The following is a 26,661-nucleotide window of genomic DNA, read 5'->3' as shown; positions in this document are numbered from 1 at the left end:
GGGGGGAAGGGGGGCTTGCTGTCTCACTTTCTTCTCATCTAATTCAAAGCAACCACAATTCTTCTCATTATCAAAAGTGGATGCTTAGAAAAATTATTTTGTGTCAGTGCTCTTAACACATATCAAAATCAGCATAATAAAAAAGACTTGATATTGCAAATTAGGGCCACCAAACACAGCCACCTGAAAAGGAAGCAAATGGCTACATATCAAAGTATCTTTTGATAATAATCAGCCCACAACAGTAAACACCATAATAATTTCACAATCCTAGTTCTATAGCGGGCATAACTAACACAAAATACCCTGAAGTTTTTAAAATAACTGAAGAAATTAATTTATATCATGCCTATTGAATTTAAGACATTTTCTCCACAGGTATTTCCCCCCCACACACTGATTTTTCTCTTGTAGCATATAAATTTAATACTTCCTCTTTTTTTTTATTAGGTTCTCAATAATCACAATTTATAACATTAAAAAAAAGATCAGAGGAGTAATACACAGATAAAGCAAAAGCCAGTACTGCAAAGAAGCACTATGAGATCACATTTATATGTGGGAAAAAATGATAGAATAAAATAAAATCATTTCAGGAAAAGATCACAAAATTTTGCCCACTTTCAAAAATAACCAAAAACGCTCCATAAAATAAAACTCTGTATTTTGGGGTCAACTGATATTATGTGCTTTTTACATTTTGCATTACTTGTTCATAAACCCCATTTAAAAAAGAGTCAGGAAAAATGTCAATAAAGTGGTAAGTTAACACAAAGCACGCACGTTTTAACTGTACTAATGTTTCTGTAACACCCATTAAGAGTCTTATATTACTACATATAACATGCAAGCCAGTTATCTGAGTTGATGCTGACTGCCTATCTTCTATAAGGCTGTGGTTATCTTCAGAATTAGCTGCAAGTCTGAACCAACATCTTAAAGTGATGTACTCTCTTTCCTCCTAATTTCTGTACTAATGCAAAAAGGCAAAGTCTAGTTCCTTGCAGGCAACTAAATTAGAAGACAAATTTCAGATCCATCTTACACAGTTTTGCTGTATACAATTACATCATTAAGACTCTTCATATTGGACTCAATTCCTCCATTACATCAAGATTTTCCTCTCCACAAAAATTATCAGCTTTTTTTTTCTTTCAAAGCATTATTTTAAAAAATAATGTATTACATTTGGTATCATAATGACTCTGTTAAGAAACTGGTAACTTCTCATTTGAAGATACACATTTCCTCCAATTCATGCAAGTATAGAGAAAAAAATGATATTACTGAAAACAACAGAACTAAATCTCTGAAAAATTGAGTTAAATATGATGAGAATCAGTCCATAATGGCTAATATACACACTAGAGTGTGCTATTGTATATAAAATACAGATTGGTCACTGTTTCTGTTGATGTGAAATAAGAATGTGAGCTCTCCAGAACTAAGACACAGGACTGCCTCCAGGTCTATACCAAAGCAAGTATTTTCACTTTGGTCATATCACCAACATCCTAGTGAAAGATTACAGCTGAGAACCTAGAGATAAGGACAAACATTTTTATAGGAAGGAAAGAAAGATTTCAGATTTCCCTATATAACCAAAAGAACACACCGTATGCACAACCTTAAGCTCACCACAGGAACTAAGGAGATAATAGTATTTATTTTATATAAGTAAATATCATTGCTACCTAGAGTATACAACAATAGAAGACTTTGAAGTGAATAATGAAGTGAGGTAGTGAACAAATTTTCACGACCAACTTCTAATATAGTGGTGAGGACATTTCCTGCTCAGTTAGAACTGAGCTGAGCCAGAGCTGAGTGAGTGTGAATGGACCAGTCTGCTGGGAGACATTATGACTGATTAAATGTGAAAAACTATGTAAAGGAAATACTATGGAAGAGCCTGTACATGCCCAAAACTGAAACATAATTATAGTTCCCATACCACATGTAACTAAACTCTTCAAGTATTTGTAGTGTATAAAATGGATCTCTACACTGTCACATTTAAGACATTAATATTGTGTGAAGAACAACTACAGTTTATATCTGCTCATTTATTCCACAGGATGCAAATACAGAGACTCTCCACTGAGGATGACATTAAACAAGAAGAACAAGAACTAACGCATATGCAGAACAATCTGTTAATTAATACTAAGTGTTCTTAGTATTAACATACATTTTGCTAGCAAAACTATGATATGGTAAATAGCACAGTACATTTGGCTCAGGAAGCCTTCTCTGACTGCCTTCAGGTTTCTAAAACATTATATAGATAATTACTTCTTTGGGATAGAGCTACAGCTGCACCAGGACATCTTACATCACTGATGCTTTCCTACTTCCCCACATAATCTAAATTATGGGACATAACAGCAAGCGAAAACAAAAGAAGAGCAAACAGGACAACAATCCCAGGGAAGGTGACAAAAGAGAATGCTTCCATTAAACAACACAGTAAGCATGAAAGGAATTCTCATCTTCATTAGGACATTCTCATGTCTTTTCTCAAGAGCATCAGTCTTCAGATTAAATTAAATTCCACCATTGTTCCTAAAGAACAAAATATTAACTCGGAAAGGTTTGCCAGCTGTCATCAATAGCCAGTTATAATACCAACACAATTTCATATACTACGTATATTTAAAAATATGTTAGTACTTATGTATTACTCTACTATAGTATACTATATAACTATATATACTTATGTATGAAAATAACTACACAAAGAAAGTTTTCCTTCTTTCTCTAGGGAAGAAACTGACCTGCAGACTGCAAAGGGGCAAAAAAAGATTGTAGAAGATTAGGTTAACCCAACGAGGAGGAAGTCAAGCAAAACTGCCAGGAGGCCTGCGTGGATGAACAAGGAGCTCCTGGCAAAACTCAAAACCAGGAAGCATACACAGGTTGGAAGCAAGGATGTGGAACCTGGGAGGAATACAGAGACATTGTCCGAGCGTGCAGGGATGAGGTAAGGAAAGCCAAAGCCCAGCTGGAATTGAATCTGGGAAGGGATGTCAAAGACAACAAGAAGGGCTTCTATAAGCAAAGATGACAAAAGGAAGGCTTAGGGAAAACATAGGCCTACTGCTGAAGGAGATAGTGGACCTGGTCAGAGAGGACATGGAACAGGCTGAGGTACTGAATGCATTTACTAGCAAGACCAGCCTTCAGGAATTCCAGATACCAGGGAAAAGTCTGGAGCAAGGATGACTTACCCTTAGGGGAAGAAGATCATGTCAGAAAATACTTAAGCAAACAACGTAATTAAGTCCATGAGGCCTAATGGGATGCACCCACAAGTGCTGAGTGAGCTGGCTGATGTCATTGCGAGGCCCCTCTCAATACTGTTATACTGATCATGGTGACTGGGAGAAGTGTCTGAGGACTGGAGGTAAGAAAATGTTACTCCTGTCTTCAAAAAGGGCAGGAGGAAAGGCCCAAGGAACTACGGGTTCGTCAGCCTCACCTCACTACCTGGGAAGGTGATGAGGCAGCTAATCCTGGAAACCATCTCCAGGCACAGGAAGGACAAGAAAGTCACCAGGAGTAGTCAGTATGGCTTCACCAAGGGGAAGTCATGCTTGACCAACTTGATCACCTTCTATGGTGAAATGACTGGCTTGGTACACAAAGGGAGAGCAGTGGACATTGTCTACCTAAACTCCAATGAGGCCTTTCACTCTGTCTCCTGTAAGATTGTTAAAGAGAAGCTGTTGAAGTGTGGGCTGGATAAGCAGAAAGTGAGGTGGATTGAAAACCAGCTGAACTGCCAGGTCCAGAGGGTAGCAGTCAGTGGCACGAAGTCTATAGCTGGAGGCCACAAACTAGCAGTGTACCCCAGAGGTAAATGCTGGGTCTGATTCTTTTTAATACCTTCATTAATGATCCGGATGATGGGGCAGAGCGCACCCTCAGCAAGTTTCCAGATGACACAAAACTGGGAGGAGTGTCTGATATGCCAGACAGTCAAGCTGCCATCCAGAGGGATTCAGCAGGCTGGAGAAATGGCCTGGCAGGAACCTCGTGAAGTTAAGCAAGGGGAAGCGCAAAGTCCTGCTCCTGGGGAGGAACAACTCGATGCACCAGTATATGCTAGGGAACACCTCTCTGGAAAGCAGATTTGCAGAAAGGGACCTGAGGTGTCCCAGTGGACAACAAGTTGAACATGAGCCAGCAACATGCCTTTGCTGCAAATGGTATCCTGGGCTGCATTAGGCAAAGTATTGCCCCCAGGTCGAGTGAGGTGATCCTTCCCCTCTACTCAGCACTGGTGAGGCCACACGAGGAGTACTGTGTCCAGCTCTGGGCTCCCCAGTACAAGACAGACATGAACATGCTAGAAAGAGTCCAGCAAAGAGCCACTAAAATTATTAAGGAACCGGAGCATCTTTCACGTGAGGAAAGACTGAGAGAGCTGGGACTATTTAGCCTGGAGAAAAGAAGGCTCAGGGGGATCTTACCGATGTATACAAATACCTGAAGGAAGGGTGCAAAGAGGACAGAGCCAGGCTCTCTTCAGTGGTGCAAATGACAGGACAAGAGGCAATAGGCACAAACTGAAACACAGGAGGCTCCATCTGAACACCAGGAAACATTTTTTTACAGGGAGGGTGATCAAGCACTGGCACAGGTTGCACAGAGAGGTGGTGGAGTCACCCTTCTTGGAGATATTCAAAAGCCATCTGGACAGTCCTGGGCAATTGGCTCTAGGTAGGCCTGCTTGAGCAGGGAGGTTGGAGTAATAACCTCCAGAGGTCCCTTCCAACCTCAACCATTCTGTGAACCACAATCATATTTACCAAGCCTTAATCTACTAGGTATTAATCATAAGGCTACTTGTTTTTCCCCAAAACTTTTCTACCGAAAGTACTAAAAAGAACGTGCTATTTTATTACAAAGCAAACAACAGTGGAGTGCTGCATATTTATGGACCTATTACAGGTGAACTTTTCCAAAGGACCCACTTCCTACAGTTCACTACAGCATATATGCTGTTTTCCAATATTTATTCTGGATACAACCTTTTAATCCTAGTTTCAAACATATGAAACTTCAAACCACACAGTGAATAGTAATCAAAACCACCATTTATATTAACAAAACTATAATTGAACTAAAGATACTTTCTGTGCCAAAAATTGGTAACCTTTCCATCTGCAGTTTTGTTAACCTTTGAGAAGTCATCAACATACATTTTAGAAATATAACTAATTGAAATAATGTGTATTGAATTTTCAGAGTTGTACTATTCATAACACATAATGATGTTCATAGCACATTCCTAGAGAACAGCTTTAGTCTTTTCATACATGTTTAAAAAATCAAGATGGCTACAAAGAAACTTGACACTCAGTCCAATAGCTTCAGAAGCATGCAGGCAGAAATTCCACTTAAGCATGAATAAAAGCTTTCTAAGATTTAATTCTAGAAGATATAAAGTAACAACTCATGGCATCATTGTATGTAAAGACTCTAAGATTAACCTATCTTTGAAATTTTTCCAATGTAATAAAAGAACAAATTTCCTTCCTTGTTTTTGCAGTATAGAAAATTAGTTGAAGTATAATGCAAACAATCCTATTTACTACAAAATCAACAGAAAAAGAAGTTACATCTTTATATTTGAATCTCCTTTTCATTTTCAGTATCTGAACTAGTTTTTTTGGCTGCTTCTTGATACAAAGCTCAGGAAGCAAACAATGGTGATATACTTACATCTTCTTCCAATCTTAACTCCTGTTCCGATTTGTAAATACATTTTGGAACACTAAAAACATTCCAAAGCAGACATACTATCTGAAAACCAGCTGATCAAGAGCTATTTTCCCATCACAGCGCAAGCAAAGCAGCTCCAACACAAACTGGTTGCCGTATTTATTCAGGGCCACAAATGCTTTTTTGTTTGTTTGTTTCCTGAAGGCAGTGGATGAAGGGTATGATGTGCAACTTTAAGAAAAATGACAGAACTTCCAGGACAATCAGAGAGACAAGGAATCATCTTTTCTTCAAGCTGTTCTATTTGTTCCATTAGAAAGGTGACAAGATTTTAGGTCAGAAGACAAAATGAACAACAGTTTGGGAAACTGAGCATCAAATCAAAGAGTTTGGGATAATACAAATGCCAAGAAAAACAGGTACTGAAGAAGATGACAGCAAAGCCTTATATAGGCTTGCTCAGCTGAAACCAAGCTTTTCTTGACCTTGTTGTTCAGCAGAGAAGAGGTTTACGAAATAAAATCGAACACTTGTCAGTTAGACCATATTGCCCAACCCAGAATGCAAACCACATCTGCAACTTACTCCAACATTTTCCTTGCATCCAGAGAACTGCTATCAAGTTGTAAACTTCTAGATTAAGTTGTTGGTTGTTTTACACACCTGACAAATTCATTAATAATCTAAGCATGTATGGAAAAAAAAAACAACCCCTACCCTCACAATCCAAAGAGACACAAGTTACACCTTCACCAGCGACAACAACAAAGTCAATCAAGAAAGAAGGAGAACTAACTTCTCCCTTATTTTAAGATACCATAGTACTACTATGGTTTCTGAAGGAAAGGGTTTGTTGCCTAACCTCAGAAAAATTCCAACCAGAAGGAAGCATCTCCCACAGTCTAGAAAAAGGTACCCAAATGACACATACACATTTTATGTCGTCCTTCTCACTTCTTGTTGTGTCTTAGGGAACTAGTCATACAGTTCCACATTCTGACTGACTGTATTTTGCTCACTGTAAAACACCACACACAACATAGATATGTTGCATAGTATGAGCTCCTATTCTAACAAGGCAGATATATTTAAAAACACCACAAATGTTATATTCCATACAACAGTGATTTAAGTTTACAGTAACTCATATTCTGATTAGTTTAACATTTCAAATACTGTATTAATCAGATTTTGGTTCAGGCATTCCTGGCCCTGCCCTTAATTACTAATGTCTTTTTTGCTGGCAATGAGGTAGGCCAGATTGGAGTAAAATATTCCAAATAATTCAGCCTGGGGAGTATCCCCTGGATTCGAGTTATGACTTTAGTGACTGGGAGTGGGCTATTTATTTTTCTCAGTTTATGACCAAAGTATTAAATCACAAAATCACACAATCATTCAGGTTGGAAGGGACCTCTGAACGTCATCTAGTTGAACCTCCTGCTGAAAGCAAGATCAACATTGAATTCAGACCAGATTGTTCAGATTCTTGTCCAGTCAGACCTTGAAAACCTCCAAGGATGCAGATTTCACAACCTCGCTGGCTGACGCATCCCAATGCTTGTCTTCATCACAAAAATATTTTTTTTCCTTATACCAAGTTACAACTTCCCATGTTCCAGTTTATCACCATTTCCACTTGTCCTCCTGCTATGTATCTCTGCAGAGCCTGCCTGGCTCCATTTTTCTGACAATCTTGTAGGTATTGGACATCTGGTCTTATGTTTCCCTTAAGCCTTCTCTTCCGCAGGTTGAGGTCAAGATACACAATGTCCACTGTATTCCTCTTATCCACAGTCTAGGTGTTTCATCACAGAAGGCAATCAGGTTGGTCAGGCATAATCTATCTTTGGGAATAGCCAACATGGATTTATCAAATCACCTTCTTCATGTGCCCAGAAATGGCTGCCAAGAGCACTTGCACCATGATTTTCCCAAGGACCAAAAGGCTGGCAAGCCTAGATCCATACATCATCCTTCTTGCTTTTTTCCAATAATCAGAGACTTTCCTCAGTCACCAAGTTGATACAGAACTCTCATAGCGACAGCCAGCTCTCTCATCACCTAACTAAACCAGTCTGCTCTCCTGAATTCTGTGGTTGGAAGCTGCTCATTTTTATAAATGACAATCTCACCTCTTCTACTTCCCTGCCTTTCTAATGAGGTGATATCCATCATTCATACTAGAGATCCAGCCACACAAAGTACCCCAACACATTGCTGTTATTTCAGCAGTGTCATAGTTCAGCCTCTGTACATGGGGCTCTAGCTCCTCCTGCTTGCTTCCCAGATTGCATGTATTTGCATATGGATATTTGACATGGGCCCCTGAAAATCCATTCAATTTTTGTGTTGCTTGATGAGTAGGAGTCTGGTTTTGGTTATTTCTTTTACCACCTCCCACCTCTGAGGTGACTAAACTCACGCTTCTTAAAAATAAATAGATGATAAACTCATACATGAGAAAATAAAGATAGCCTTGCTTCCCTCCTTTGCAAACAACACATAAAGAGGGACAGAGAGATGACAGCATTTAGTTCCTAAGTCTGTGTTTAAGAACTTTGGCTTGATTAGCAAAGATGACGACAACCTCTAGTTGCCTGTCATCAAGGAAGTTCCAGTTGTACGGTATTTGTAATAAACAAACAAAAAACCCCACAAACTCCCCGCCCCCCCAAATCTCCCCTCATACTTCAGAGCCTTGATACAGACCTAGATATCTAAAGAGCATTCCCATGTGAAAACTGTAACATGCATTTATATTTTTCTCTGTTTTACTTACTGTGAAACACTGATGTGATTGAACTAAAAGCAGAACTACTTACTCCAGAGGAGAAAAGTTACATTTCTGGGGGTGGGGTGGGTGGAAAATTAATCAATCTATTAAAAGGATGATATATTTAATCTATTCTTTTCCTCTAAGCAAAGAACTCTCTTAAATCACTAAAAAATCATCATTTTTTTTATTTAAGCCAGAACACATCAGATGTAACATTCTGAAAAAGTCAGCAATGATTGATACCACCTTAAGTTACTTATAGATAGCCAAAAGCTATTATAATGTTGGGAGTTTCATTGGGTTTGGGGTTTTTGTTTTGGTTTGGTTTTTAAATTTAAATGCAAATTGAAAAACACATAGAGCTGCTAGATTTTAAAAATTACAGATCAATAAGCTATGTCATCTAATCAATTTTTTAAAAATGTTACTATTGGAGAAATTGACCACAAAAGGCAAATGGACTCATACAGATAAATATTCAGAATTCTAAATCTATAGTGAAAACAACAAAAATAGACATATACCTGTGCTTTTCAAAAGACACTCTAAGAGGAATAAAACTCAAGATTCTTGACAGTGATGTGGCTGTTTTATTTATTTTACAGACTCCATTTACTTCTCAATATTGACGATATCAACACCTAAATAAAGAAATTATGAGAAAGGTTCTTTGAGAAACAATACCATTTCTTTTGCAACAGGAATCAGCCCTTCTGAAAGCAAAAGGGCACAGTATTAATTGAAGGATGAAACGTGAAGTTAGGGACAATGTTAGAAAAAATATTTAAGTCAAATCTGGCCTTCAACTGAAACTTTTATTTACTTCAGTTAAAACTGTACATGGATATTCAAAGAAAAACATTCCCACTACAGAAGGTCTTCAACAAGGAAAGCAGTAGGGGGAAAAAAAAAAAAGAAAAAAGAAAAAAAGAAACCTGCCTACCAACTTCTCTCCTGCCCAAACAAGGAACAGAGAAAAAGTGACATGGACAGAATTAACATGGATAAAATTTAATTTTTGTCTTCTTAGAGTCTTTTCTTTTCCTGTTGTCTCAGTTTGAGAACTGCACTTCTGTCCAAAACTTGCACATGCATACTCTTGAGACAGTGACTGACTTTTCCATCACTGTATCTAACACTCATTCACTCCCTAGATCTTTTTCACTTTGCCATTATATTGTTTCTAGAATACACTCTTCCCTCCCCTCACTCTCTCCTTCCCTCCAAGGATGGTAAAACCATGGTTCTTATCTTTGGAGCACAGTAACCCTCTCAACAGCTCCCTTCTTTTAACCTATTTAATATGCTGCACTTTAAAAAATTAAAAAGAACAAACAAACAAACAAAAACCCAACAAAACCCAAAAAACAAACACACACAAAACACCAAAAAACCTAACCAAAACCCCCCAGTAAAAAAAAAAAAAAAAGAAAGAAAGAAAGAAAGAAAGAACAGAGATCACACTTTTCCCCCAAAAAATCAAGAGTAGGACAAAATAGCAAGAACCCTTCTGTTGCTGAAAAAGTGGAAGGGAGAAGCAAAGGGATTCTAATTTGGACACAAATATCACTTCCTCTAATTCTACAAACTAAGACCATACATATGCCACCCCTTTTGAGAGTCCCTTGGTTCCTTTCTACAAGCCAGCTGGCAGGGATGCAGAAACAAGCTCATGCTTTCTTTGTTGTACAAGACAAATTAAAATGTAAATAGATTTTAAAATGCCGTAGCATTAGGACTGAATTTGACGGAAAGCTTTAGCTGTACTTTAATTTTATTTGAAACTTCTTGGTATTTTACACTGTGTCAGACCTCCCACAAACTGGCTAATCCAGATGAGAAAAATCATGATTAAGACACGTTCTTGTTCTGAGCAGCTCCCCTCTTCTGAGGGGCACAAACATTGCTTACAGTAAGGCTCTTGGCTAAAAGTCTTTTCAAAAAGTGAAAGCAAATCCTGCTGGAATATAGCCTTCCTCAACTGGATGCATGCAGATTTATTAAGCATATGTAAACGTATTTAAAAGACTGGAGACCACATTTAAAAACCTAAAGTAGTACAGCAGAGATTAAAACCACAAAATATCAAGAAATGAATAAAAAATGGTTTCTTCCTTACAAAAATACTATTGGGTTTCTATTGTGCAATGAAAGATTCATCAACTACGGCAGTGATTGGTATATGATAAGATAATTTAATTGGTGGTGACAGAATAGGAATGTGTTGAAAGTTTATGAAATACTGCCATAGGAATTGCAACATGTCTCCAAGAGCTGCTATTTTTATTCAATAAATACTCAGTTCTCAAAAGAATGTGCAAGTAAAGACAGACAATCTTGATGTCAAAAGGGAGGCAAGTGCCACTAGACCTTCATCCATGTGAGAACTATCTCATGAAAATATTATATGAAATAGGAAGTATCTTCAGACTACTCCTGTAGTCTTTGTTACAGGATAGCTACAATATCCTCTTTTTCCCTTCATGCAAGATGTCCACTGCATTTTTGGATTAATATCATAAAGTCCTGAATGATTTTCCTCAGTTAACACTGTAACCATATTTTTAGTAAATAACAACAGCATAGGCTATCTAAGACCTGCTTAATCTAGTTTAAAACAATAAAATTGAATGTGGTAAAGTGACACATGGGTAAAATGAATCTTTATAAGCAATGGGCCCAAGTCCCATTCACTGAAGCAACTTCTCGCCACTCCAGCTGAATGCAGCTGCTTTCCGGCTAGTTATCAGGGGATTCTGTGCAGGTAATGGAATTCCCAGGTAGCAGAGATGTGATCACACTCCATATGAAACCCAGGAATTGTTCTCCCCTAGTGATCAAAATTACAGTTGTCTCTACTTACAAGTGGGAAGTTCCTGAATGAAGCAGAGCCAACAGAAGTGATAATAATATTGAAACATACCCAGTAAACACTGGAAAACTCAAGAATGAAGGAAGGAGAGAAAAATCTCCCTAGAAGCAGCTAATTTCACCACAACCTAGTAAGGATTTTCTTATGTTCAAGCTGAAGTGTTTAGCACAACTCACTATAAAAAAAAAAAAAAAATCAATGAAAATTGCAACTGCTACATAAAAATAAAAAGCATGAGATTAAATATTCCTTAATGGAAACAAGCATCAAGTGTCTTCTTACTTACAAAAGTAATTACAAAAATTACACTACTGAACTCTAATAATATGAATATCTTCTTAGTAGTTTTAAATAGTAGTTATTAATAGTACAAAGAGTTGTTTCTGGTTTGGGGTTTTTTTGGGGGGTGGGGGTTGCGTTTTGTTTGGGTTTTTTTAAACACAATATTTCACAACACAGTGCCACAAAAGCAGGCAACAAACTGAAACATGCCTGAAATTATGGCTTAGTTCACAAAGATGGAAATGGATATCTCCTTTTCTTCTTTATCACTAACAAGAAGGCTCTTCAATCATAAAAATTACTTCTCCAGTTATACAGTTTGAATATAAGGGAGGCCCAGAATATTCTTTATTATTCCTTGCTTATGAGCTCAAACTATGTTTTTTCCTTCTTCATTTCCCTGAAGTCACCTAGCCTTATTTCAAACTCTTTACCTAGCAGATGAATGGAAATTTGCTTTTCAATGACACACTCACTTCTTTCTTCGTACTTATCTCGAAACTCAGACAATACCCTCAGCCCTTTGAAAACCTAGCACAGGAACTTGGATTGTTCTCCCTACATAAACAGGGCCTACATCAAGTGCAGAATTACTAGCTGAAATTATTCTTAATATATAGAAAAATATTATAATAAATGAAGAAATTCAAAATTGCTCTCAGTCCTTTATAACAGCATCTTGGATTGTTTTTTAAGCATTAATCAGACTCCCATTTTCATATTTTAAGTTAAAATTCACTATGGTATTTATTTCTGGAAATTAATGTTGATCATCCTAAACAATTATTTGCTTGAGGATGCTTAAATTTGTAATGCATATGCAAAACCAAAATATTTTCTGTCTAACAATACATTTAAGTAATAGATTTATTTTTAAGGAATTGCATAGGACTCAGCAAGTCTGTTTTATCTCAACATCCTTCAGGTTTAAGAACAGATGTTCTAGTTTTCATCAGTATCAGTTTTCTTTAAATGATAAAAGTTTAGCCAAGAAAAGTAAAGGAGTTCTCAGTAGTTTAAGTACATGATTATTTTAAATGTCACATGCTGTTCTGGACCTTTTAAGCCTTTAATGAGGAAAAAAATTATACAAGTCTCAGCAGCAAAACTTTTTTTTTTTCTCTTAAGAACAGTAACACTGAAGTAACTAAAAGTAATTAGTGTCACTATGGTTATCTGTAAGCAGAATCAAAAATAATTGGTGCAAGAATATACACTAGAAAACTTATAAACACTTATTTTTATTTGTAGAAAAAAAATGGAATAGCAATCTAGTTATGTTGGTATATAATTAGAGCTCACTTTTACTTTCTCTTATCTCCTCCATCTCCCAAACATTATTTTATCCTTTAAAGTTTCTCATAATCAGATGGTAGTTTTAAAACCTTGATGATATAAATTTGCTCTATTTATATTCTATTGTGATCATTGCAATAACTAATACTTTGCCACTATAAATGTTTTCCCAATATCAGGAGCTATATAGAAATGACCTGTTACACACCTTTGCAGTAGTTTACACTAGTTATTTGTTGAAATTAAGATGCTATACATTTTTGCCTACTTATCAAAATTTTGGCAGTTTACTCAAGTAAAAAGAGCCTAAATATTAAAGGCATAATTAATAAGGAAGTTTTGAAGTTAACAGAGAATGCATGAATAAATTTAACTTTTACATGTAAGTCACAAGAGTTTTTCTTAGTTATGTGTTAACCTCCAGTGTATGAATTAGTTAGATCAGAATATATTTATACAAAGTTGTTTAATACTTGACAAATTATACATTTCAACTGATCAAACTGTTCCAACACCAAGTGTGTACTATACATAAATAAAACTTAATACAGATCGAAGAAGTAAATTTAAAGGTGTTTAAGTAATAGGTTAATTAGACAATAAAATTTTCACCAATGTAGTAAGATGTATTCTGCAGCCATTCATAGTTTATTAATGAACTATGAACCAATTAAGATGATTTAGCAGTTAAAGGGCAACGAAGGGACAATTCTTCAAAATTGTTCCCAAAATATCATCCTAATATTTGCTATGCATCTTATTTCTCTGAAGTATTTAAACATGCAATACAAAAATGCTGTTAAAAGTATTGACTAATTTTGACTAATATTGGCTAAGATTCAGTATTTTTATAGTGAGGAATGGTCAAATACTCACAATAACTACACTGTCTCAGATGCCTTAAACTGAACACAAACAGGACTCAAGTGAATCCAGAGACACAGAGTTGCTTTGGCACTGTTCCCCACGTTTTTTAAGAAAGTGCATGCCAAGTAAGAGACAATTAACCTAGAAGCACTGCCTTAACAGTACAATTATCCAAGTTCTACTCTACAGGGGTTTCTTCACTTTGAGTACATTTTGCACATTTCCATTATCCCCCCAATAATTCAACAAGATACTATTTCTACAAAAGCTAGATCCAGTGAAAATCTTGATGAGACAAGCTTGGTGGTAAAGAACTCCAATTTATCAGTGTTAAATATGTTTGGACATTTCACAACCATCTCAATTAGAATTTCCATATTAAATAGAAAAAAGAAAAAGATGAATCATCCTGCACTCACTGTGAATGCACAAATGGAGATGTGCAGTAGCTGTGATGGACTTGTGACACACTGAACATAAATTAGTCAATGTATTCAAATAAATCTAAGATACTGGCCTGACCTGTTTTATGCCAGTGTTAGAAAGCAGTCAGGACAGAAGTCTTGGTTCTGAAAAAATGTTTTTACTTCCACATACTTACAGACTAGAAAAATTAAAGTTGTCTAAGCACATTTTTTTGCTTATCTTTAAAATCAGAGAGCACATAATTGTAAAAGAATAAATGCTAGGCACACTATATGACCGTAACTGAATTCCACAGTACAAGTTAGTCATTCAAAGCTGTTAAGTAACAGCACAATAGTGTAATAGAGGTATATTTGAACACAGCATATTTTTAAAACAAAATTAGCATGCTTAGTCTTATATCCACTAATAATTCTGAAACAAGACAATAAAATAACTCATAAAAAAAGAATTTAAGAGGAAAACATAAAGGCAATGGAGCAGAATCTCTTCCTAATAGAAATAAAAAGTTATTTTTCCTCATACTGTGGAAAAGTAATTTAGAGGAAGGAAGACATCAAAAGGGGGGGGAGGGGAGGAGAAACAGCCAAAAGATAAACAGCTCTGAAATTATTAATAAAATAGAGAGTTTGAATAAAAATGTGTGTCTGAAAGAAGAGTACATAGAGTAACATTTAAAAAAAAATTTTAGAAGGTGAAGAAATAAACGTGAGGTATCTGGCACACACTTGAAAAAGAGGTGGGCAAGGGATTGTTGCCATACCCATAAATACGTTTAACAGTTCAGCAAAAAGATGCATTGCTATCTGTGAAAGTGCCTTTTCTGAAATCCCCCATTTTCAGTGTTCCATAATTTTAAACCCTGCTGTGACCTGTGAAATTTCCTGGAATCTCTTTTATAAATTTAGTTGCAGGTACAGTAGATAACTTTTTTTCACACCTATTTTTCGTTATTAGCATTCTGTCTCCTCTACGTCTGCACCTAAACCCAACCTAAATATTTTCTTAGAAGATGGTATTTAACAGGATGTAAGTCATATATTAGTTTTGTAAGAAAACATACATTTTCTAGTACTCCAGCCACAAAAAGCACCTACCTCCAAAGACCTGTTTCCAATCTCCTGCAGAACACCTTTTCCAGAATCATAAATGCACTCTTCTGGAAGGAAAGACCAGGAAGGCGACAACAGGGTGTTGCCTTTTATGTGAGAGAGGAGTTGGAATGCATGGAGCTCTGTTTTGGGGCAGGTGATCAGTGAAGAACTTGGGGGTCAGGATTAGCAGGCAGACCAGCACAGTGGATATTACTGCATCTGCCTGCTGTAGACCAGACGGTCTACAGGAAGATGATGTAGATGAAACCTCCTTCAGACCGCAGGAAGAATCCTCCCATTCACAGGCCCTGGTCTTCATGAGGAATGGAGGAGCAATCTCTGAGGCGCTCTGTTGGACCTGAGATACTTAGAAACACAGAAGGACTGCCTGGGGTTGTGAAGATCAGTGGCAGCCTGCCTTGGCTGCAGTGACCATGAGGTGGTATTGTTCAGGAAAGGGGAAGGAGCAGGGCAAAAAGCAGGATCAGAACACTGGACTTCAGGACAGAAGACTTCGGTCTCTTTGGGGGTCTGCTTGGAAGAATCCCATGGGATACAACCTTATAAAGAGAGATCCAAGAGAGCTGGTTGCTATTCAAGGATTATCTCCTCCAAGCTCAAGAATGGTCCATTGTGACAAGCAGGAAATCAAGCAGAGGCAGCAGGAGGCCTGCATGGATGAACAAGAAGCTCCTCACTAAACTCTGGCATAAAAAGGAAGTGCGGAGGAGGTGGAAGCAGGAGCAGGTGACCCAGGAGGAACGCAGAGCTGCTTTCCAAGCGTGTAGGGATGGGGTTAGGAAAACCAAAGCCCACCTGGTTTTGAATCTGGCTAGGGGCGTAAAAGGCTACAAGAAAGGACTCCAGAAACGTGATAACAGCTGAAGGAAGACTGGGGAAAATGCAAACCTGCTGCTGAGTGGGGCAGGGGCTGTGGTGACAAAGGACATGAAAAATGCCTTCTTTGCCTCAGTTTTTACTGGTAAGACTGGCCTTCAGGACTCCCAGCCCCCTTAGATCCAAGGGAAGGTTTGGAGCAAGGAAGACTTAAACCCTCAGTGGAATATGACCAGGTTAGGAAACATTTAAACAAAGCAGACTAAACAAGTCCATGGTGCCTTAACAGGATGCACCACAAGCGCTGAGGGAGCTGGCTGATGTCATTGTGAGGCCACTCTCAATTATCTTTGAAAGATCGTGGTGATCAGGGTGGTTCCTGAGGACCGGAAAAAAGCAAATTGTCATGCCTGTCCTCAAGAAGGGCAGGAAAGCGGATCTGGGGAACTACAGGCCCATCAACCTCACCTCAGTCCCCAGGAAGGTGATGGAGCAACTGATCCTGGAAATCACTTCCAGACACAGGAAATACAAGAAGGTGTAGTCAGCATGGATTTACAAAGGGAAAGTCATGCTTAACCAGCCTGATAGCGTTCTGTGATCAGAGTGGTGGATGTTGTTTATCTCTACTTCAGCAAGGCTTTTGACACTATCTCCCATAACATCCTTATAGACAAGCTCACAAGTATGGGTTAGGTAAGGGGACAGCGAGGTGGACTTCAAACTTGCTGAATGCCTGTGTCCAGAGGGTGGCAGAAAGTCTACCTGGTGACAAGCAGTGTACCCCACGGGTCGATACTGGGGCCAATACTGTCTAACCTCTTCTTTAATGACCTGGATGAGGGGGCAGAATGCACCCTCAGCAAGTTTGCTGGGAAGAATTGGTGATACATCTGATCGCCCTGCCATTCAGTGGGTCCTTGAAAGGCTTGAGTTTAGCAAAGGGAACTGCTAAGTCCTGCACCTGGGCAGGAATAACCCCATACACCAGTACACACTGAGGGTCAAATGGCAGGAAAGCATTTTTGCAGAGAAGAACCTGTGGGCAATGGTGGACAGCTAGTCCACTCGTGTATTTAAACCACCCAGCTTGGTGTCAATCGCAAACTTGGTGGGATTGAGTACACCCTCAGCATGTCATTAGTGAAGTTATTAAATAGTATTGGTCCTAGTATGGACCCTTGAGGAGCAACCACTTATTACTGGTTTCCATTTGGACATGGAGCTGTTGACTGTAACTCTTTAGACACAGCCACCCAGTCAATTCCTTATCCATCTAATCAGTATCCCTCCAATTAGAGGCAAGAATGTTGTGGGAAACCATATCTCAAGAGGTTTCTTCCAACTGCAATGATTCTGTGAATGAAATAAATGTTTTAGATGTAATTTTTCTACTTTATCACAATTATTTTTAGAACAGTATTTTTCAGACTAATAACTGATATATAGAGGAAGCAAAAAACTCACTATAAAGCATCGTAGCAAAAATATAATATTAACATACCTGTCAAATACCATCAGATGTTTTCTCTGAGTCATTAACATTTGACTGATATTTATTAATTAAACAAAGTAGCACTGAGCTTTCATATGTGCTTTACTGCTAATGTTGCCATCAAAAGCAGCAGTCAGTCACAACAATACATCAGATATCTTTTACTCCAGGCCAAGACACTGAATCAACTGTAAGTCTGCAGTTTCCATTAAGAAATACAAGACATTTTCAAATTTGAGAGATTTATGAAGATTATGTGAATTAGTTAATCAATTCCCATTTAAAATCCCAGGTAGATTATATTAAAATTGCCTACATTATTTCTAGTGTTCATGTGTGGCAAAACTGAAATAGTCATTAAACCAGTTCAACACAGCTAGTGTGCAAGCATAGAAGCAGTTAGGTTTAACCTACTTCAATAGTTCAGAAACAGAAAAGACAGCAAAGCGGTATGGTATTTTTGCTGTTTACATGATCCAGATATGTCAGTCATCCCTAAATCTCCAGAGCCAGCTCAAGAAGAGAAAATCTGTTTCACAACCTATGGCTGAGTCCATACTTTCAACCCTCCTTCCCCAATCTGAACTGAAGTTAAGGTGAAAATATTTAAAGTCTAATTGAAACTGTAGCACAAAATAGGCTACAACTATGCTTTTTTTTTTGCTATAAGCATTCTTATATACTATCACATTTCAGTAAAGGAAAACAATAACTTTCTCTTAAATTCATATAGAGATATTGGGGGGCAGGGGGGAATATCTCAGAAAAGCATAAATAATTTCTTCCTTTCAATTACCATGTTCACAGATTTGTTGTAATAAACACATCAAGGTATACTTAGCTTGCAAAAAAGAAGTAAACCTGTCAGACCCTGCTTCACCAGTTTCTCTGCAATGGAGATAACCTTTGCTGTCAAAATGATACAAAATTAATTTCAAAGGTGAACTGCAATTTAAAGAAAGAGCATGATTACTCAGGCTATACTTTTATTTTAGGTTCAGTATAATGGCAACAGACAAATTCTTGGATGTTATCTGCCATCACTATCATTTCCCCCCCCCCCCCCCAAGAGCTACCCTCCCAAACAGAAAAATTAGTCTATCAAAGCAGGGTAAAGACATATCTGTTTGCATGGGGGTACGCTATATTTACTACAGTATTAACCACACAGGGAATACTTCGTCCAGAGAAAGTTACATCTTCCAATACAGGATACAAAATTTATTCATCATATGGCCAACCAGCATTAGGAAACACAATCATTTCACCCTGTCACTTCAACTGCAAGAGCTTCTAAGAGCTTGTTTTGCTAGACAACCAACTGCAAGATTGCTTCTTGAAGTTACTTTAGGAAATGAATGTTCATACAAGACCAGGATTGCTTACGTACATTAAAGGCATAATACAGGGGTCTTCCAGAACAGGGAGCTTAACCTTTGGGATCATCTGTGTTCATTCCAAATACACAAACTTTGACACCTTCCTATTGTCAACATGAACAGGCGTATTATTCAAGGTAGATGTGCATTTCATATTTCTCTCAAGTGTCCTCAGGTTTCAGCCACTGAGAATCCTCACAATATGGACAGCTGATGGATCACATATTGTAGGTCTAGCACTGGCTAGAAATGGACACCATTCCTGTATCAACAGCAAAACAGAGGCTGGGGAAGTTAGAGACCCCAGTTTATTCTCTCAAATGCTAGGAAGCACCCATATTAGGGGCAAAATTATACTCCCCAGTTTTCAACACTGGATAAGAAAGGAAGGGGTGAAGGCAGACGGATGGCACAGAAGGGCTGAGTTTATCCATTAGGTAAGCAAGGCCAGGAACAAGTGGGGAAATAGAAGAAGGAATAAAAACAGAGGAGGAGGAAGGTCAAAAATCCAATGATGCAGGGAACTGGGAAAGAAGAGGTGCCTTAGGAAAGGCACAAACCAGAAGAGTTACTCCTAACTCACAGTTGTCTATGCCCTATGCACACCAGCTATTCTGTGTCCAGATCAGCACCACATGGCATCACCATTATAAGACAAGGTCCCTTAGAAGAAGTACTAGCCCTTGGACAAGATCACACTGGGAGTAGTGAGGAATGGTAATATCTACCATTACCTTCCCACTCCTCAATCCCTCTTAGTACCTTCTGTTCACTTTTAACTGCTGTCCTCCTCCCCTTCTTGAAACGTCACTGAACTTTCAACCCTCGAAACACAGCTCTCCAAAGGTGCTTTACTCTTCTCAGCAACCAACATCCCTACTTACTTTTGGAACATCTTCTGTCATCATTGCAAAACTGAATTTTGCCATTACCAAGACAAAATTAGTTACCTTGTTTCTTTTCTTGGCATTACATTTTTGCGATTACAACTCTCCTCCAAGAGAAATTCTTTTCATTCTAGGGTGTTCAGCATGTAACCACTAGAGCCAGTATTTACTTATTCAGCCATTTATTTTATTGAGATTACTATGACATTGTTTGAATCTAAAATCAAAGATCTTAAGATACATTATGAAATACTATGAAGCTTAATTCAATCCTGAAAACAAGAAACTACATGAAGGGGGTGGGGAGCAACAGCTAGGACACATCACTTTAAATACTAAAAGAAAGACGGGAAAAAAATCAAAAGGATCCAAACGCATAAAATCAGGCATCATCACATTCAGCCACGTTATTTAGCATTCCTATTTCAACACCATATGAATACAAGCAAATTTTTACATGTATTAGGTGCAATTTTTGAAATTCATATTATGTTCAGTCCTAAATTTTAAGTACATCAAAATCACTGTTTGTACAATTCTACTTAAAGGCAAAATTGTATGATGAATCTAGCGTTAACAAAGTTTTAACTCTTATATGCCTTACAAAGTATATTAAAGTTTTGAAGCATCATCTCCAAAAAAAAAAAAAAAAGGAGACAGACAACCAAGTATGCATTCTGTCTTATATTAAAGTGTGTGATATATAGGTCTAATATATAAAAACCCCAAATTAATAGTCAATATTAATCAGAATAAAAATTAACTCATCTCTCAGAATTAGGAGGGAAGAAATTAGCCCAAAGTCTCAAGTTTACCTTTTCCTGTCTTTACTTAACTGCACTTAAAGTGTTTTCCTCATAATTTGAAGCTTTATAATTGAAATGTGACATCTGATGTACTGAAATGAAAAAATTCAACAAACAGCAACAGTTACAGAATAAATAAATGAAACAACATCTAATAGCAGCAATGATTGTACTTAGCTTACCATGCCATTTAATCCCAGCTAGGTGTTACTGCATGACCTAGTGAAGTTTCTTTGGATCATTACATACTCATCTGTCAATGTTTTCTTCAGTATAAGCCTCCTGTCCTACCTTTCTAAAGGATTATTTAAACAGGGAGTCTAGCTGACCTGCTTTTTTACACACAAAAATATCACTCAAAATGAAATCAAAGTACTAACCTAATTCATTTCTAATCATGATTTTTTGCAACAACAGGAATATTACTAAATAAAATAAGCACATTAAAGTCACTTTTTCAATAAAAATTTAAAAAACATTCCATAAAAACAGGCAGAACAGAAACAAAGGATTCCAAAAGAAAACACTTTCGGTGCTTTCAAAACAACTATAGATTTGTTAAGTTAGAAGAATAGATGTCAGTTGCCAAAAGAAAAAAGAGTCTATTTCAGAAAGAAGGATCACACCACATTAACTATATTGTTCTTCAAAAAAACAGCCTACTTAACTTCCAGAAAGGGTTGATGATGGGAAAAAAATGCATATAACCGCAACTAGAATTTTCCAGCAGCAGTGCAGCATTACTTCAAATGCAACCATGTGGTAAATCAAAGAAATAGCAGAGGAAAAGTATGATCCAATTCTTAGTGAATCATCAAAACCAGTTGTCTGTAGATAGACCAAACATCCGAAGTCTTATCAGCTAAACAATCTGTGCAAAGAATTAAGTTCCTACTCAGAGCACTAGAACCCAGGCACAATTTTCCCTTCTCAAATTAAATGTTCCCTCTCTGATTTGCAAATAAGAGAACATCAACTCCTAAATAGGAGTATTCATTTTGCTATTGATGTTTTTTCACTATATTACAAATTGGGGTTTGATAGTTTCAAAATGCAGCATTTATTCGTTTGTACAACATATTGCAATGGGGCCGCAGCAAAATTGTAGATTTATAGGTTTAAAATAACCACTAAATCTACATTATAGTCAAAAACATGCATTACCTACTAGCATTAAATGTCTTGAAAATATGCAGCACTTCACATTTAGAGAAAAGCTGAGGTGTTAAAAGTTGAAATGAATGTGATCAAAAAAAGGGAAAAAATAAGACTGACATAGCAACAAAAAAAAAAAGAAAAATCAAGACATACATTTGCACCTGTTTCCTTCCTGTCTAAATAAGCAAGGAATTATAAGGCTAACATTGCATTTATGCTACTGTATGGTTGTTACACTGCACACAAGTCAAGAAAACTAAAATTACACTTCCCACAGCAATTTTAACTCAGCTACATTTCGTATGCAAAGAAGTTAGAATTACAGTATGTTATCCTGCCTCTTAAATACTACAAAGACGGAAGTGGGAATGTGGGAATCATAACACTAATTTTACCAGCTTGTATGAATTCAAGATCTCAGAGAGACAATTGCATTAAATATCCAAACAATTCTATAATACTAGTTAATAGCAATTTGTTTATTCTATTTATGAACCCACTGCGGCCCCTTTACTGTCTCTTGTTGTAATAACATATGGAAACAACATTAAGAATGTGAAAATACTACATGCTCTGTTCAATCTTGATTTTCTAAAGCTAATTTTAGTTAGACAAAACACAGAACTTTTTACTTTTCTCTTTTACACAAGGATAAATGTGGCAACACTCCATTGTCATCTATTGGTTAGACTTGGAATTCTGCCCCCCGATTAGGAACAGTGATTATCGCTCCCCTTCAGTTCTTCTATTTTCAGTACTACCAAATTAAGTATAAGGCTTTTTTCACACCTACGATGAAGAATGTTTGTGACTAGTCCAGAACACAATTCACTTCATCAGCATGCTAACCCAGCTCAGAGAAAACATCTGTAATATGCTTTATGTTCCTACCTTTTTTTTCCAAAATATATTTTTTATATCAAAAAACCTGAAAGCATATTTTATTGAAGCAATTTTGTGACAACAAACCTGTGGTAACATAACTGTTACCCTTAACTGAGGCAGAAATCAATAGGAAGAGATGAAAAAAAATTACTGGCTTAGTTGACAAAGATTAATGAAATCTTCTCTCAGGACTAAGCACAATAGCTTCACAAAAAAAGAAGGGAGTCTAATCTAAATATCACCTTGTTAAAGATCTGACTAACTGACTGGCTCTATTACCTCCAAACTAGCTTTTGAGAATGTCACAAGTGCAGGAAGTCAGTTAATTAGTAAATATAAAGGTGCAGGAAATAATGCATGTTCATGTAAAAAATAGTTAGAACTATCTCATGAGGCATTTGTTTTACATATTATACTCAAATATTAACACAGAAATTTAATTTAAGAGGAATTAAGTCAATGCACACCTACAGCTTACGATGTCTGAATCACTTCAGTTGGAAGTCTTATCCTGAGACTTCCCAAAGCTATGCCAGAGTCACCACTACAGTCTGCTTTCAAGATTTTCAAGTTAACAGCACTAATAACCAGCTGTTTCTACTGGAAAAAGAAATGCTAGCGAGACAGACATCTGTACTGTGTAGCTGCCAGATTTACTCAGTGTGTGGCCACAGGTGTTGACCCTAGTGTTGTAGAAGCCAAAGGAGAAAGACAAAAGGAATTGGCATTAAAAGCTGTACTAACAGAAGGCATCCAATATTCAAGTTTCAGGAAAGTAATTTTAACTGTCAACTCTTAGAAGCATGACTCACTTTTCTTCTCTGATTTGATTCTGGCTATATCCAGAAGACAACAAGAGGAAGTAAATGAGGTTTTCTACAAAGTATGACCCTTTCATTGCCGTTCTTGAAAACCATAGTACCTCAGAGGTATGATACAGACAGACTGATACTTGCAAACCTCAGTAACATTTCCACTACTTAAATACTTCTGCTTGAGGAGCATCATGAAAGTATTAAAAAATAAAATCCACTAATTCTACTGTCAAGAGTTCATGATGATCATTAACTTCAGCCAGTATGATACTCCATAAATCAGAAGGTTTTTAAGCAAAACATTTTTATAACATAGCTAAGCAAACATTTCTTTCATTGAGTAGGATCTTACACACATGAACAAGAAAAAAAAAGAAAAAAGAGTAGATGATTATATTATGATAAGTTCTAGGAAGTACTGCAGCTAGTATTTCAATAAATTATTACAGCAACCCTTAAGTACAAATGGGAAACAATGCAGTAGCTACATAAAAACCATCCACAGCAGCAAAAAAATTAAATGAAGCTGAATTATCAACAAGAAACTTTTGAAATGTTGTAAGCCTATAATATTTAGTTTGTCCTGCTATAACACTGGAAGAATACTGAAAATGTCAATGAAAAATTTTTCTTGTATGTGAGACTTGTATTTAATGAACAGTGTTGATTTTCGCAATGGAAGCAATTTCAATTCCATTGCTTAGCATCTAATTACACTTTACAGATTTTTATTACCCAAACTATCCCATATTCAAGTCAGCTAATACTTTACAAATAATTGGCCACAGCTACTCTAGAACATGCTAAGTCATGCTGTTAAACACACATCTACTGTGCAAAGTGGTTTTTTTTCATCTGTTCTACGAAATAGATCATAATAAGGATAAGTGATCCGAGTTAGAACAATGTACTTATACAAGTGGGCTAGTAAACTTATATTCCCACTAATGTCAAAAGTAAGGCTCTGATCTAAAGACCTTAGAAATTCCTTAAATTCAAAAGGCTTTGGAGCAGGCCTGTAGACACTTAACAGAGTATTTGTCAGACATAAATATACTCTATACAAAACCCTCTGACAAAGATTAAGATACTACAAGAAAGAAATTACCTGGAGCGTCTTGTAATGATCTTGATGTGAAATTACTTTTTCTTTTTTTTCCTTCAAGAAATCCGTTTCTAGAATACTATGTTTTTCCAGTAAATATTCTAATTTCTATAAAGTTTACAAAATAAAAAACATTAAGTTACAAACATTTGCAATTGTGAAAATACAGATTCAGTTGATCATTCCAACTAACTTCATTTCTGAAGACAATGACATTTGCTATCATAATATACACAGAGATAAAGGGTTGTGCAAGAAAACTCTGATTACAGTCCTTAGATTGAGACAATATTTTCAAGAAGTACAAGATATTTAAAATATAAGGCATGTCCTGGAAAGCACGTCATATGAGCAGTGGCTAAGGTCACTGGGTTTGTCTGCTTTGGAGAAAAAGACGCTGAGGGGTGACCTCATGGCTCTCTACAGCTTCCTGAGGAGGGAAAGTGCAGAGGGGGGTGCTGAGCTCTTCTCCCTGGGATCCAGTGAGAGGATGTGTGGGAATGGTTCAAAGCTGCGCCAGGGGAGGTTTAGACTGATCATTAGGAAGCATTTCTTTACCGAGAGGGTGGTCAGACACTGGAACGGCCTTCCTGGAGAGGTGGTCGATGCCCTAAGCCTGTCAGTGTTTAAGAGGCATTTGGACAATGCCCTTAACTACATGCTTTAACTTTGGGTCAGCCCTGAAGTGATCAGGCAGTTGGACCAGATGATTGTTGTAGGTCCCTTCCAACTGGAACTATTCTATCCTATCCTAATTATTTCCATATTTCTAATAGCTTGTTCTGTCTTTCTGCATTTGAAAAACAGCATATTAAATGTACTTTTAGGAAATGGTTTCACTAAAAAGGCAGAAATCCTATTACATACAGCCCTAATGATCTTTACCTACATCTCCAAAATGAATAAAATTCTAAAATATTTTGTGATCTTGTAGAAGCCTGCCCAGCATGAACTAATAGAGAGGAAGGAGAATGACACTACTGACAATAAACTTCAGAATTATTTGCTATACAAAGAGGTAATTTTTTTTTTCCTTAATGCAGCTGTTGCTCCTACCAAATTCATTCCTACTATACATAAGCAGTTGGAACTCTTTCAGTTGCTCAGGAACAACTACTTCTGCAGCCACGCAGGAAGCCAGTATAGAAACAAATGACCTGTCAGATCACTGGACAGCTATTCAAACAAAGGCACAACTGAGAGGGTCATAAGGAGGACAGAAAGAGCAGGTCTGCTTAGTTCAGTCCTGCTTTTGGACAAAATAATAAAAACAGTTCTTACAATTCGAAGTCTTTGATTCAACTGTAGAGATAGAAACTGCAACACTTCAATTCAGAGCCTAGCTCTCAACCTGTCTCCTCTTACAGTCTGTTTTCATGCTCCCCTTCCAGCCCTCCTCTATACACTTAATTCCTAAGCAAAATCAATCCATACCAGACCTCCTCGTCTTTGGCTCTGGTTACTCATCCTCATTTTCATTTCCAACAAGCCATTTCCTCCTTCCCTAGCACACCTTGATAGCTATCAAGGAACAGCATTAAGAACAGCAGAAATTAAACTTACTTTCCCATGCCTCAGTGACCTTTTGCTAACTCAGACACATAACTACAGGCACAGCCCTGCTTGGTACTCTGTCATATTCAGCTCAGAAGGAATATGAAGAAATTAGTTACCAGAATTCCCGGGGGTGGAAACAAAAAGTGTTACGTGTTACGTTCATAAAGATAGCCGAAGACGTTTTCAACTTCAGTGACCACACATTCACTCCCAAAACATGAGGGAATCACTATACCTTCTAACCACATGGCTTCATGTTAAGAAAACCTGTCTTTCCACCTGACCCCCACCCCCAGGAAAAAAAAAAAAAAGTTTCTGAAACTTTAGAAAAATTCAGCCTAAAATAGATACCAGACATATGGGGGGGGGGGGGGGGGGGGGTGGGTGTCAA

At 37.2% G+C, this 26,661-nt stretch overlaps 1 protein-coding gene across 1 annotated transcript in view; it reads right to left on the bottom strand.

Annotated features, from left to right (window-relative positions):
- CCDC91 (coiled-coil domain containing 91) overlaps positions 1 to 26,661 on the bottom strand; it is a 124,823-nt gene that overhangs the window by 83,287 nt on the left and 14,875 nt on the right. The window contains exon 5 of the mRNA XM_010575319.1: positions 24,717 to 24,821. Within this exon, the coding sequence (XP_010573621.1) occupies positions 24,717 to 24,821 (105 nt within the window). The remainder of the gene's footprint in view (positions 1 to 24,716; positions 24,822 to 26,661) is intronic.

The sequence above is a fragment of the Haliaeetus leucocephalus genome, unplaced genomic scaffold (genome assembly GCF_000737465.1).
Source record: "Haliaeetus leucocephalus isolate CR32 unplaced genomic scaffold, Haliaeetus_leucocephalus-4.0 Scaffold473, whole genome shotgun sequence".
Lineage (NCBI taxonomy): Eukaryota > Metazoa > Chordata > Aves > Accipitriformes > Accipitridae > Haliaeetus > Haliaeetus leucocephalus.
Note: the sequence above shows the minus strand (reverse complement) of the source record. Positions and strands in the feature narration are given on the sequence as shown.